Consider the following 15,947-nt stretch of genomic DNA (forward strand, 5'->3'; position numbering starts at 1 on the left):
CAACAATCTGGGTCCTCATTTTACTGACCACAGAAAGATGGAAGGCTGAGTCAACCTTGAGCCTGTTGGGATTGAACTTCTGGCAGTGGGCAGAGTTAGCCTGCAAGACCACATTCTAACCACCATGCACCACCATGGCTTTTATTCTATAATGATTTCAGATTTGCTTCAAGCAGCTGAATCTCGCTCCCCTTCCCTTTATATTAGAGGCCATTTTCAATCTCAAAACAGCCAAAATTTGCCATTAGTTGAAGTCATTTGGTCCCACTTTTGTGAAATAAGACCCTTAAAGCTTACTGTCTCCTCTTTATGTTCATATGTAGAACTATGGTGTTGGTCATCAACAGTGGTGTTGGGCACTGTTTCCACTTGGGAAACAGTGGGGAAAAAAATTAATTATATGAATTATCTCTATTATAGCACTTCACAAACAAATGCTCAATTATGTGAAGTGTGAATTCCTCAGATAAGTGTAACTTGATATCTAAGAAATGTTTATTTCCCAAATATTGGTGAAGTGATTTGTAGTTTTCTCCCAAGTTCGGTAGAGAAGTTTACAAAATTATTTTCCACTTCCAAGAAAACAAATACAGGTAATCCTCATTTGGTGACCATAATTGGTACTAGCAACTCAATTCTTAATTGAAGTGTCTGCTAAGTGAAATTGTGACTCTGCTTATGATCTTACTTCAGCTTTCTTTTGCTTTATGAAAGTCATAAATGCAAGGATTGCCCATAAAGTTCTTTTTCATTACCATTCTAACTATGAATGATTGCTAATTGAGGCAGTTGCTAAACAAGGACTACCTGTGCGGAAAGAAGAACATATTGTTCAAGGCAGTCCCTGTCAATCTCATCTGGCTTTATCAGTGATGAATGTGATCCTAATGAAGACATGGTTGGCGCAAACAAAGGTCAATGCAAAAGCACTGGAGTTTGGCCAAGGAATTTACTGGATTACTCTGGCATTTATTCAGCCATAGAGATATTCTGCCATACCTACCATCTTTTTTTCCTGGTTTGCCACTGCTAGGAAAGAACATCTCAGCAATTTTACTCACCGTAATGTCACATAGGGGCTTAGTGCTGCGTATCAATGGGCTGGCATATAAACGGAACAGCAAAGACCAGAGAATGTATAGTATTTATGCACTGAGATTGATCATTTGAATTAAGGGAAATTAAGATGTTATGGCTGCATATTCAAGCTATACTTTCGTAATTTAAGAAGAGCAAAATTGCCAGAATGAATGATAAAGAAGACAAAATGAAATTGGTTCTGTGATACAGCAGGCAAGTCACTTCTACCTCCTTTTCTACTTATGGAAAGTGGGGGGGGGGGAGGGATCAACAGGCTATTAATGGGCCTTTGGGATACTGCTTCTAGGAACCCTATCCAAATGAATGCTTTTTTTGTCAGAATGCTGTACAGTAGAGGATAACAGTGCCAATTATTCCTCATTATAGGAGTAGTGGGCATGAACCCAGAGGAAATTGTGATCCTGTTCGTGTGTTCAATAGGAACAGAATACATTAAAGGTTGGGTCTCTGACTTCTGGAGAACATCTGGAGAAGAAGCTCCCTCAGATCAGCGGCCCTCCAGATACATTGCATCAGAACTCATTCCCAGCCAGTTTTGTTTGTTTTCAGAGGAGCTGATTCAGAGATGTCCTTATCCTGTACAGTTGGATGTGGAAAACCTATAGGACCACAGGCTCTCTAGTAGCCATTGGCCAATTCTGCCAGCCTTCTGGCTTTCTCAGATTCTTTTCCTCCAGCAACAGTTCCCTTCCCTCTCACCCCCTCCTCCTTTCAGTTGGACCCAGGACTTGCCTCCCCCCACCCCAGGCCCCTTGCCAGGCCTCCTCTGTTTTTAGCAGCTGCCAGAGACAGAAATTCAACAGATGAAGTGTTTGCATCTCAGTATCTCCATTATAGCCAGGCTTGGCTGAGTGGATAACGACATAGCTTGTTAAATAAAATGACAAACACCCTCTCCTAAGAACTGGTTCACAGCAGGTTATGTGTGGGGGGTGGGTGGGTGCTAACCTGCTCTTCTGGAGGTAGAGGAAGGTTCGGTGGAGCGTGTCAGTTGGCCGGCACGGATCCTTCAGAAGTGTGAGAGGTGTGTTAGGAAGCGCAAGCACTTGTTGGCGTGATTCGCTCAGTCCTGGGTGAAGCACCCCTCCCCCCACCTCCATGCCCCGTCTCCTGTACTCAGGGATCTCCGCGCGAGGCCGAGTGGGTAGCGCTGGGGTGGCTCCTGCCCCCGCGAGTCTCTGGCTCCGCCAGAAGTGTGGGAGGACGTTTATTCTTGCGCCAGTTTCCCAACGACGCCGGCGTGCGCGTTTGTGTACAGGTGCACGTGTCTCCCAGCCCATGAAGACACGTGTCTGAGGGAAACTCTCTCTCTTTTTTTCCCCCCTGAGGGAGCCCCTCTTGCCCCTGAGTCGAGTGCCAGGGAGAGCTTCACACTCTGCCCCGGACGGGCGCACGGGACTAAACCCTTCTGGTGCGAGAGGGAGCTCAAGGCGGTCCCGGGGAGAAAGGCACACAGCCCGGGAACGGAATCTGGCTCTTCTCCTTTCGCCTCAGCTACAGGCGGTCAGAGAAGAAGCCCGCCCGCCCGCCCGCCCGGAGAAGCAAACAAGCGGCGGTGCACAAAAGCTGGCGGGCGAGGTGGGGGAGCAGCTCGGCGGCTGGGAAAGAAGGCGCTTGCGCTTCTTCTGTTGCCGGGGAACTGGACGCCGGCTGCCCCTGCCCGTCCCGCGCCCCCGCCAGGAGGATCTGCAGAGGGGGAGGGAGGGAGGCGTCGGCACCGGGCGCCCCGGGCGCCCCACCTGGCAAGAAAGAGAAGCTGTAAAGCGAAGGGAGGTGTGCAGCCAGGTCCCGTCCTGTCCCGGATCCTCGGGGCGTCTCCGCTCCGCAAGATGCGCGGCAAGAACAGAAAGGAGAGCCTTTCCGATTCCCGGGACCTCGATGGTTCCTACGATCAACTAACCGGTGAGTTCCCCCCAAGCTGGCAGCTCGTTCTGCTGAGAGCCGCCGCCTTGGCTTGAGGAGGGGCAGGGAGGGGGAGGGCTAGGAAGATGCAGCATCCCTTTAACAGCAAACTGGGTGGAGTGTGAAAGAGGTCCCGCACAGTAACTGTTGTCGACCCACCGCCACCTGCCAAAGGTGGGGTTTTCCTTCGTGCATTCTTCTCACCATCCAGGGAGGGGTTCTTTAGTCCATTTCTGAACCAAACTTGCACAAAGTGATGGTGCCGAGGAGAGGGGGTTGGGTTACGGCGCCGATTTTGTCCCTGGACATTTCAAAGTAGGTGAAGGTTTATGTCTGTGGTATGCATGACTGAATGGATTTTACAGGCTGGAGAACGGAACCTTTCATTGCCTGGCTCCTTAAAATAGTCCAGGATCTGGAGCTAATGTTGGCTGCGATGCCTTCCCCTAAGACTCTAAGGAGATCTTAATGAACTTACTCCTGTGTCTAAAGTCTGTAAACCAATGTAGAAGTTGGACAAGATCCCCTTGAGATGGACAATGAAGTCCTCAATTTTAAAAAATAAATAAAATTCAAATCAGAAGGAATTTATCCACGTCTTTCTGCTGCCTCTGTTCTGTACCAGAGAGATGGGCGGCATGGAAATTTAATAAATAGGTATTATTTATTAGAGGATCTTAGCCCACTACAAAAAGCACAGACCCCATATCTATATAGAAGGCTAGTAGGCGAGATGCCTTCCTTCTTCCCAGAACTAGCAAAATCCCTTCAAATCTTGTACTGTCCACGGTGCTGGAGTTTGTCAGTGCTGCTGGGCTCTCCTGTGCACACGGCAGAGCAATTTTCTCTCTCTGTTGCCCCTGAACGTCATTCAAGCGATTTGATGCCTGCAAAATTGGCTCTTCAGCCACAGAGATATTTTGAGCTCAGTAGAAATTCAGAGCCCACATGATTTTCTTGTCTTTCAAGTGACTTGAACGCATCAATATGATTTAAAATCAAAATGAAGTGAAAAGGAACTTGGGTTCCTCCCAGTTGTGACCTTTAATTGTGGGACCTCCTGATCTTGTGCCATTCATATTTTTCTGCCCAAGAGCTTTGCTTTTCATCAGTCTTCGGATTTCCGTATACCCTTTTTATCTGAAGAGAACTGGATTAGAATTAAAGTCAAGAATTCTTGTGTTTTTCAACTCTCCCTTCCACACACTCAATAAAGCCATTTATCCCTGGTTGGCTTTTGATACCATAAATTTACTACTCCTCTCTTTTTCTTTTTTAATTTTTCCTATAGTTTTATTTTTAAGATAAAGTTATAAACAATAAGCAACAGACAGCTACTGATCACAATTCTTGTACATTTGTGGGGCAAATGAATAAAAATAACATAATAATAAACTTACTGTCTAATGAAATGCTGGACACTCAGTTATGCAGCACACATGAAGTGAATGTCTACATGTTATATTTTGATCATCTCTTCATTTCCATTTACAAATGGATAAATTCTCTCTTGCAGCTAAAGTTCACATCGTAACTGCAGAAAAGAATATATGTGATTTTTGCTCTAGTGCCATTTCCCATTTTCTTTATTTTTGGTCAACTTTCTCTCTGTCAACACACATTACCTTGCTATTAAGTTCCTTTGAATCATTCACATTCATCTTCATTGCAGCTTGTTACGTACAGCTCTTATGCCTGTACTGGGAAAAGAGATAGCTAATCCAGAGACTTAATGAGAGACCATGGAATACAACAAAATACTTATGAAAACTTAAACCATGGCTTCTGAAGACCACATGCATTTATTATTTGGTATTACTTGGACTATAGAAAATATTTCCCAATTGAGCTGTAAAGAAAATTCTGTAAATATTTATCTCCTATTGATAGTATTGGAAATGGATATTTCTTCTAAGAGTCCAAGTTCCAGCCTCTTATATGTGCAAAAGTGAGGAACACAGCTGAAAACAATAAACTGATAGCATTCTAAAATTCCTATACTCCTGTGTTTCTTTATAATAGTACGCCAAGAACTACCTGGGTGCTATCAAGTTATGCTTGATTATTATTATTATTGCAATAACTTGCAGATCTGATATTATAGTGATATCATCATCATCATCATTATCATCATCATCATCATCATCATCTCTTTTACTCGTTAAACATGAAACTCAGTCAACTGAACATTTAAAAATGTGTCACAAATACAATTGACTGGTGCTAATGGTTGATATGGGTTGCTGCCAGCGTCATATTATTATTGTTATTGTTATTGTTATTGTTCCAGTGGACAATTAACATAAGAATTAACATAAGCAATTAAAAACATAAAATGAAGTTGAACAGTTTGAACTAAAAACATTCATTAAAACAAAGCAGAATATCCCCACCCCCACCCCATATACATTAATCTCAGATCTGGGACCCAATCCAGATTTTAAAGACTTTTCAGAACCTGAGGAGAGAGGGCACCATTGGTATATTTAGTGGGATGCTGTTCCAGAGCACCCTTTTCTCAAATTTCCAGCTCCATTTTCAAACCCCTACAGCTAATTTATTGATCATCTTTCCCTTCTTCTACTTCCTTCAGTCTTACCTAACACTAATTCATTATCCTAATTTCTAATTAGGATATTAGGATACTATTTCTAATTCATTATCCACCTGTGTCACATGCCAAAATGAGTAGTTTTATTTATTTTTGTCTCAAGAAATCAGTGAGCCTTTATTTGATCCAGATGTAATGCATTGATCCTTCTTACAATCTGTGACACCCCTTGGAACCTTCTCAAAATCCATAATTTGAAATACCTATATTCTTTCCCTTTCCTTTCTCAGTGTCTACTTTTCAAAGCTGAATATTGCAGCTTGAAATATTGTTGCTTTAACTTTTCTAATTTTTGTTGTTATTGAATTATCCTTAGTCTTCATAATCAAGTCTAAGTTTTGCATTGTCTTACTTCCTAGGATTAATCTTTTCTTGAGCACACTCTCCACCTTAAGGTTAAGAAAACAGAAGTGCCTTTCCCCTTCACAGCTATCAGTTCACTCAGCATGCTGGTTGAGATGTATCTGGATTTCCCATTTTCTATTTCTTTCTCATAATAAATTAAATCCTCTTTACTTTGGGGTAACAAAGTGATGCCTACCTACAAATTTCAAGTTGTTCATGTTTTGACTCTACTTTTAATTCTGGTTTTTTTCCTCTTCTAAATCTATCATTGTTATATTGTATTTACTGTAACACAAAAGAAATAATTACAGTAATGCTGAAAAAAAGTGAATTATCGCTGGGCTTTGCACTTACGATTGTCACAGCATTCCCACAGTCACAATCAAAATTCAAGTGCTTGGCAACCAGCATGTATTTTGTTGCAGCATCACAAGGTCATGTGATTGCCATATATGACCTTCCATGGGTGGGGTAGCAAGCAAAATCAACAGGGGAAGCTGGATTCACTTAACAGCCATGCGATTTGTTTAATGTTTGTGGCACAAAAGTTCATAAAATCAGATGCAATTCATTGAAGTACAAGGCTTAGTGATGGAAGTTCCCAACTGTGGTCATAAATTGAGCACTAATAAAAACCCAACAATCTTTTGGGAAACAATACTTAACTTCAGCAGTTTATTCAGTTTTGTTATCTTTTTTGTTTTGTCAGACATCTTTGTCAATCTCATGAAATGAAGTGATGTGTGCAGATAGGAAAATTGTCCCAAAGATGATTTTTCAAGAGGCAACTGGACTTCCTTGTTTTTCTTTGAAGATGTTTTACTTCTCATCCAAGAAGCTTCTTGGAGCTTCTTCAGCTGTCTTCGGCTCTGAAGACAGCTAAAGAAGCTTCTTGGATGAGAAGCGAAAGAAAAACAAGAAAGTCCAGTTGCCTCTTGAAAAATCACCTTTGGGATAACTATGACCTGGATGACTGAGAATCTCCATAGACAAATAAGAGAACTGTTTTCTTCACCAATCAAGTCTAGATTGAGGCTTGGCCAAGCTTCATTTGTAAATCCCTTTTATAAAGGTTTTCCAAGACAGCAGAGATGTTTTATGCCAATTGTCTATGTAAAAAGCTTTAAGTAACAAGTCTGAAATAAAAAAGTTAATCCAAGTTTATTAAAATCCTAAGGATGGTTGTGTGAATTGATACAGAATAGGCAAACACAGCAATTTGTGTTTATGTAGTCCTCCTGAAATAAATAATTTCAGAAATGATTCTTAGCCCTAGCTGTCAACTTCTTGGTATTGGCCTTAAGATTCTCTAAAAAACAGTCTGGTGGTCAGGAAAATCTTGTGCTCATATCCCTCACTCTGCTTAGAGTCTAAATATGGCATTACAATAATGCCAATTGAAAATGCAGTTCACTTTCAGCATTACATCTGGCTAAGCAACAATCTGCTTTTTCAAGAGAATGTTAGTAACAACATCTTATCTTGTTACTAAATCTTAAAATAAGCTATAAAATAGGTACTGTTGTTGTTTTCATTTATAGTCATTTGCAGCTATTGTAAAAACAGACTGAATATTCTTTGTAAACAACTGTACAGAGTATTTTTCTGTATATATGCAACCATTGTAATGAATACTTGGCTATTTTTTTAGTACATTATAGGGTACATATTTAGGGGAAGAGGCACCTTGCAGTGGGTTAAAACAGGATGATAAGCATTTGCAGAAATAGCTGTGCAGTTTATTCATATGAATAACCTTTCAGTAGTACCACCTGAAAATCCACAAGCTCTCGAAGTGGTCCTGTAAGCAATGGAAATGCTAAAAAACATTGCTGCATGCATGAAGAAGAATCTATAAGCATTAATGCAATACAAATCTAACTCAAGATGTTAATTTATAACAATAAGGTTATTATTATACAGTGATTTAATTGAATGCCACTCATTAGTAATATTGGAAGTGGTATGTTTTTGTTTTCTAACTTGAAGGTGTTATAGTACTGCTAGTGTTTCCTTTTTCTTTTCTCTTTCTATAGTCCCAGGGGATATTGTATTTCTTAAAGCTTTCAATGCACTATAAGCATCGGTAGAGCCTCTTCTAGCCAAAATAACAGTGAAGCAGTGAATAAATAAGACTACACTACAGGCAGCAATGACTGAATCACATTGTCTTCAAACTTCATGAAAATGATTGATTGACCCCATCTTAAGCCTCCCCTAGTACGATCTAAATCTGTAGCACACAAAAGGTATATCACTAAATATAGCCTTTTTCTTCAGCTGATAGTTTAAAGGTTAACAGTGAAGGAAGGTAAGATATGACCTGTGGCTTGGACATTAGTTCCCAAGTCCTGATCCCTCGTGGCCTTTAGACAATCTCAGCTACACATGGGAAAGGAAAAAGCTGGTCTCCATCCTAGGTGCATACATTTCTATTTTGGTAGCCACTTCACCACCAGTGTGCCTTGATTTCCCCAGAGTGTTCAGCCAGCTACCTTGCAACTTCTTTGTCATGCAGTTGCTGCTGAACAGCTGGTGCAAAGACAGTTGCATTTGGCAGTGGGTGAATGATCACTATAGAAACAGCCTGCAATGCACTTGGGATGCTGACAAGGCCTACGTTTACTTCACCCCCTTACAGTGACAGGTAAAGAGCTACTGTAAGTCATGTTGCTTCTTTCAAAACTGGGAATGCTGCGCAGGCTTATGTATAAGGTAGCAAAGTAGTATCTGTCCTGAATTTCCTCATAGCAAAACTATGGTTCAAAGCCTGTTAACCCTGCAAGGTAGCTCAGACAAGAAGCACAAGCAGGAGTACTAGCTCTACCCAGGGGAGGGCTGCTGCCAGTTGTAAGAACCGGAACAAAAAATGTGAGTGCATGCCTTCCGCACACATGCATGGCATAAAAAAACCCCAGCAATTATATAGGACGTGATAGCACTAGGGCGGGTGGGCGGGGCCAGCCCAGGTCAGAACTACTGGTTCACCTGAACCAGTCCTAACCGGTAGCAGCCCACCACTGGCTCTACCTTTTTGTAAAGTTACCTTAACAGCATCTAGCAAGATTGAAGGCATTTCCCTCCTCCTTTCCTTTTACTCTCTGGAAAACCTGAATGCTTCTCTTTCGGTGAGCTGAAATATCTTCACACATTCGTTGTCCAGTGTGCAACTCTCCCTCCTGTCTCCCAAGGACATTCCCACGTACCATTATGTACTGTAGGCCAAGCATGGAGTATGGTCCTGTCACTGTGAAGACAAAGAAATGGAGGCATGATAATCACTTTCAACTGTTTCTCTGCCCAGGAGGAAGCAATTAAAATTACAATATTTCATATACAGTTTGGCTACCAGACCACAGCATCATGGACCTGGTGTTCCACCTACTTGCCTTTTATCTAAAGTGGCATATTTTGAAGGGTCATCTTCCTTTCTATGGCCTAAAAAGAAGAGCTCTGATCACTGTATCCATGATGTAACTGTATTAAATATACAATTACACACGTATTTAGAAACCAAGGTGGTATGAAGTATTGCTAGTTCTATGATACTTTGCATATATATGAGGGTGGTGTGTGTGTTTGCACGTGTACACATGTGTATGTGTTTGTAAGAGGCTTTGGTCACTGGTAAAATCTTGCCAATTCTCAAATAAACTGTCTGGTTTCACACCTTGAAGTCTGTGGGGATAATGGTTCTCATGTACAGAGAGCTTTCCACCACTTGCTCATGATGGAGGTGATTTCTGGGCAACTTCTGGATGCTGACAGGACTATTCAATGATCTCACTCTTCATTATCTTGCTGACTTTGAGATTTCAAGGGCCAAATAGTTTGCTGTAATTGGGGATGCTGCATCTTGTGAACTAAAATTTGCCCTGTGCAGATTATAGAGATATATGTATTCTGTGCCTATCGCTTTCTTTCTATGTGTTTTGTCTATTTCTGAGACTATGGTCTCTTTTGCTTTCCTGGCTTGGAAACTCTCTTGTTGCTCAATCTCAATCTCACAATTTAACCCAAATTGAATTGGTTTCAATTTCAAATGAGATGTTCATTTTTCTAGTGGGCAGATGTACTGTATGCGTGCAATTGAGTACTGAAGGCTGTTTTGTGATGTAAAACATTTGAATTATTCAAGACATGGGGAGGACAATATTTTGTATTTTCTGTTTCTGCTTTCCAATGTTCAGTCTGTCTGAGTTGGGCAAAAATTGAACAAGACATCTTAATCAGGATCTCTCCATTTGGAGAAACAAAAAAATAAATGAGAAAATATTGCTCCAGCAACAAATTTGATATGAGGTGTGAGAGCAGCTTGTGCTATTTTACTTACATTGGGAAGATAGTACTGTGTAAATTCTGGAAAATAGAATAAAAAGAAGTCTAATTTCAGCTTTCCATAGTTTGATTTCTTTTTGAAGTATTGGTCCTTGGTTTCCTTAATTTCCAGTCTACATGGCCAAACTTTGAACAAAATGGCTGCTTCAGTTTCCTTCATCTGGAGATTAGGGAGGAGAATAATAAGAATATCTGCATTGCTGTTAATATACACATACATATACACATAATATTTGCTTATTATTTACATAGTATAGCCTCGTTATCTTAATTTAAAAGGTACTGCCCGTAGGATTTCTTACTTATGTTATCCTTAATACATATTATTACATTTTATTTACATAAACTTGCATCCTTACTCCATTTTATTTCCTACTGCCGGTAGTACGACTCCTTTCAATATACTCATTTAGTTAATCATCAAATTGAACTTTATCTCTCTCAGTCTTCACTTCAATTTTCTTTTCTCTAACCACTCATACCACATATCCCACACGCTGTAGTAGTCAGTTTCCTCTCTATCATTAATTTCTAACGTCAGCTTGTTCATTTCGGCACATTCCATTATTTTCCTAATTACGTGCTCTTTGGATGGCAACTTTTTCTCTTTCCAATGTTGAGCATAGGAGATTCTTGCTGCTGTTATTATATGTGTGATAAGATACAAATTCTGTCTTCAAGATTCCCAGGAGAAATATTTTTGGTTCTAATTCAATGGTATCGCCATCTCTTAACACCATGAAACCGGAAAGGTGGAATTGTACTATAATTCCTTAACAATAAAAACTTTTTAAAAAAAAGAATATCTGCATTGCTGCTTATGCAAATTTAATGAGCAATTCTGAGGAAATTCAAAATTAGCAGAATCAGCTGTTTTCCCTGTCCCTGTCCCTGTTATCTGTCTGAAGGGATTAATTTTTTCATGTTTGACCAAAACCAAAGAGACTTTCATCATATGGGATTAAAGCGCTGAGTACTGTCTACTCTCCTGTATAATAATGTCTCTTTCGGGTACTATCCCTATCATGGCAGTACTTTGAGTGTCTTGGGAATTTATTGCCTAGGCTGAAGTTGCCCAGTCGGGAGGGGCTCAGGATTTCACGCTCCTATGCAGTAAGATACAAACTGGATTTGGTTTTCTGGGTGGGTGGAGCTAGTGGTCTGAAAGAGGAGGAGTTTTCTGTAACTCCATTGTCATGGACAGATCACTTTCTAATGAGTTTCAGTTTGGTAGTTATTATAAATCTCTGCAGAGCTGGAAAATCAGTTTAATAATGTGCTGCAGGTTCTTGATGTTTCTAGAAAAATTCTCAAATGGGCTTGGAGGATTTCCTGTTTTGACTGTTGGTAATATTGACGAAGCCCTGTTGATCTGAACATGGAAATGGCTTAGATAATGAACACTATTTCTCCTAAGCACTCTCTTTGCTCGAGCATTTTTGTTTGTGAGGAATCCACAAATGCAAGACAGAAATGTTTCGAGGCCCATATGAAGTCCTGCTCCATGGCAGTGGATGCATCAAAGAGGGCCTAAATCTGTCCCCTGATTGCATCTACACCAAATAGGCCAGCAATTCTTTTTCATATCCTATGGTTTCTCCTACATCAAGGAGGAAGAGAGTCTTAATACTGTTTCTGAGGAAGTGAGTCTAATGCAGTCAAAAGCTCATTGTAAGTAGTACTTGTTCTTTGTGGATAAAGATTGCCTCAATTTGGCTTCCATTATTGGGGAATGTAATTTTTGGCATTTTCTTGTTGAGATTCTTTTCAGCTTGTAGATCCTGAGGATGTGTACAGAGTATCTGGAGAGATGAGGTTTGTCACCTGCTTGCTTGATCTTTTGCTATTCCCAGATGATTAAATAAACTCAACTCATAATCTGTGCCTTCTTTAGACAATTTTAAGAATTCTACTGAACAGCCCTCCCTTACTTCAAAAAGTCTCCGTAACTATAGGCTGATCTCAAATATTCCCTTCTTGGATAAAGTGACTGAAAAAGTGATAGCTTTGCAACTCTAAATTGACCCATTTCAATTATATTGCTAATATAGTAGTGCTGAGATTGTTTTGGTTGTCTTGAATAACCTGATTCTGAAATTAGGTGGGAAAAGCCTATTTCTCCTGGACCTTTCAGCAACTTTTCATAGTGTCATGGTATCATTCTGGGTTATCTAGTGGAGGTAGAGTTTTACAAATTCCAGTGCTTCTTGTCAGGATTTATGTTTGAACCCAGGACATTAATTTTTATTGTTCCCCATGCTATTTGGTTTAAACATGTAAATGCTGGATGAGGTCCTTCAGAGCTTTGGAGTAGGATGATACTAATACGCAAATGATATCTAGCTTTGTAGCACTTGCCCAGCAGAGGTAGATCAGATTAAGAAATCAACTTCATAGAAAGACTAAAACTACTTTTATTGAGTTTGACTATAATATCAGAGTCTTGTGTGTCTGATTGTGTTGTAGGTCCTCCTGCTTCTTATGGTTCAGTGAATTAGGGAAGCATCTGCCTGAGTCTTTCTGAATATCATCTGTCTGCTGTGGATTTAAACTATGCTTTACCCCTCATCATCCTGGCAACAGTACTTTCATATTTCTGTCAAGGTGATCTCTAAAAAAGCAATCATTATCCTTGAATGTTGCTTAATCCCAATAATGAACCGGATGGGGCAGAATAAAATGAAGATGCTCTTTCAGTAATGAAAAAGCTGAACTCAAGGAAAGTGAGGCCTTTCTTGGATGAAGTTGCAGTCTTTCAGAAAGAAGAGAGTAAGGAAACATTAGTTGACTCTGGCTCCAGCTGTCAGTGGATTTGCAGTGGATTTAATTGACTGTATCCCACCCTCATTATGCTGATTTATGTCCATAATAAAGATTGATTTGATTTCTTCTATTTGGATAAAGAACTAAAGATAAAAGACTGTCACCAAATACTGTGGGGAACTGTGTCAGAAAGCTAAGGTGAGGCTTGTGGGAAGTGCCCCAAACAACAACAAAAATCTTTTCAGGTAAGTTAGAAACAGAAGGAAAAGCGAAGAGGCTATAGTGAAGGGAAAGGAATTAATTGGGAATAGGAGATAGTGAGAGAAGGGTGGCAAGGGGTGGGTCTGTGCTACTATGGCTCACTTGCCAGCCCTGACTGTTCCTGAACCTGCTGGACTTAGTGATAATTATGCACAACATGTTGCAACCTGTCTTGACTTCTGCAAATTGCTCCATGCAAAGTACAGGTAGTCTCAAGTTACGACCACAATTGAGCCCTAAATTTCTGTCACTAAGCAAGACATTTGTTAAGTAAATTTTGCAATACAATTACAATATTAAGAACATAGCAGATCTTGAGAAAGAGCAACTCTAAGCTTAATTGCAGATGTGTTTTTTAGAGGTTGTGTTGCATAAATTCATATTCACTTTAAAATCTGGTGAGTGAAATCCTTTGATTCAAATAATGGGTGAACAGCAAGGACAAATATAGAATGATTGATTTTTCTGGGAGGTATGTCCTCTCATCTCAACTCTGATTGACTTGTTTCTGTATATGTAGCCTTTAAAGAGTACCAACAATTTTGGAAAAGAATTTCTAAAATATTATTAAATGAGATTATTAAAATGAGAATTACCCATTGGGGAACTTTGGGTCAGATTAAAGTAAAGGCAGATTGGTTTTTCTAATGAATGGCATTTTATCCCACCCCTCCCCCACCTTTCCTGCTTTTCTTTTTTTATCAGCAATGGTTTCATTAAACAAAGTGCTTTTAGTTTGGTTTAAGGCAGATTGCTACCCTGAAAAGCTGGTGATTAATCAACTGGGTCGATAGCTTCTCTTTTTACAGTTGGTATATATAGTAAATGCTGAAAGGGGCTTCAAAGATTGTTGGACTCTGGAACAATTGTAGACAAATTTGGTGGCATCCTGGAAACTGGAGATGCTATTAATATAATTGAGACTGGAGGATGCCCTTACTGATCAGAAATTGCAGGGAATGTCCATTTGCAAGAAGATGACTCCAGAGTCAGGATAGCAGTATAATACAAATGGTCAGTGGAGTTACATCTTCCTGGGATAGGTAGTAGCAATTCAATTCAACTGGGAGACTGTTGTAATTCAACTGGGGGGCTGTTGAATTGCTGAATGACTGTTGTTCATTCAGCAATTCAACTGGGGGACTGTTGTATTGTAATCCTATAAGCCAGGGGGCTGGGGGCAAAATTTAGGAAACCTACAAAGGATGACAATTCTTTCTTAAGTCATTTTAAGGTAAGGGTAAGGGTTCCCCTCACATTATGTACTAGTCGTTCCTGATTCTAGGGGGCGATGCTCATCTCTGTTTCAAAGCCGAACAGCCAGCACTGTCCGAAGACATCTCTGTGGTCATGTGGCCGGCATGACTAAACGCCAAAGGTGCACGGAACGCTGTTACCTTCCCACCAAAGGAGGTCCCTATTTTCTACTTGTATTTTTTACGTGCTTTCGAACTGCTAGGTTGGCAGAAGCTGGGACAAGTAACAGGAGCTCACCCTGCTATGTGGCACTAGGGATTTGAACCGCTGAACTGCCAACCTTTCGATCGACAATCTCTTAGCGTCTTAGCCACTGAGCCACCGCATCCCTTAAGTCATGTTTACATACCTGTTAAGTCTCAATAGGATTTTTAACAGGGTTCCTTAAAAGAGGAGGAAGGAATGCTAAGAGCAGAAGGATAAATGTTTCCAGATAGGAGACCAAGACAATCTGGATGCACAAAAAGCTCAGCAAAAATCTAAAAATCAAAAATGTCACATATGTAAAAGATGGGGGGGGCAGGGAAGAAGATCATCAAGTAAAGAGCCATCGAGTAGTCCAAATTTATAGATTTGGTGTTGGAAAAGCTAAAGCTCAGAATGAAGAGAGATTACAGAAGGATTGTACCTTTTCAAAACTAAAGGAAGGAAAAAGGAAATGGCATACCATCTGATTAGTGAAAATGGCAAACTGTAAGAAATAATAAGACAAATCCTATTTTGGGTCAGTGTTCTGTAGGAAGAGGAGATGCATTCTGCCAGGCAATTATGTGTGAGTTCAGGTCTCAGGGCTGCATAGTTTACATCTTTCAGTACTAAAGAGGTTGCTCATGGTCTGGATGAATCTGCAAGCATCTTAAATACACTCCACCAATTACTAGAAATCAGCAAAGGTTTTCAAGAACAAGTGTTGCTAGCCTTTCTTTATCTCATTTTTTGAAAGGATAATTTCCTTCACAGATTATAGAAGTGCTTTCAATTTATATTTTGACTTTGGCAAAACATTTGAAAAAGACTCCCTGTCATGCTGATCAGCAAACTTGTTAATTATGGGCTGGATGGCATATCTGTTAGATGAATCTACAGTTAATGATGCTTGAAAACCATAGTCAAAGAGTGCTAATCAATCGTCTGTCATCAAACTGGAGTGAGATATCAGCTGAAATGCCCCTGGCCTGGTACTCATTAATAACTTAGATAAAGAAGTGGAAAGAACGTTACTGAATTTGTAAATGACACAAATTGAAGGGATAGCTAATAACCTAGTAGAATATATTAAATTGCATAATATTGACTAGGTCTGCAATATTATTGTTATTGTTACATCGTTATCATTATCATTTTAACAGCTGTGGTGGGGGGAGGAAAG

General features: G+C 40.2%; 1 protein-coding gene across 2 annotated transcripts in view; it reads left to right on the forward strand.

Annotated features, from left to right (window-relative positions):
• Positions 1 to 2,743: 2,743 nt before the first annotated feature.
• KCNIP2 (potassium voltage-gated channel interacting protein 2) overlaps positions 2,744 to 15,947 on the forward strand; it is a 119,209-nt gene continuing 106,005 nt past the window's right edge. The window contains exon 1 of one of the 2 annotated variants that reach the window (XM_034439911.3): positions 2,744 to 3,003. In XM_034439911.3, coding sequence (XP_034295802.1) covers positions 2,931 to 3,003 — 73 coding nt within the window. In that variant the 5' untranslated portion in view covers positions 2,744 to 2,930. The remainder of the gene's footprint in view (positions 3,004 to 15,947) is intronic. The other variant, XM_034439916.3, reaches the window with a different exon arrangement.

Source organism: Pantherophis guttatus, chromosome 6, assembly GCF_059756535.1.
Source record: "Pantherophis guttatus breed Tessera chromosome 6, ASM5975653v1, whole genome shotgun sequence".
NCBI lineage: Eukaryota > Metazoa > Chordata > Lepidosauria > Squamata > Colubridae > Pantherophis > Pantherophis guttatus.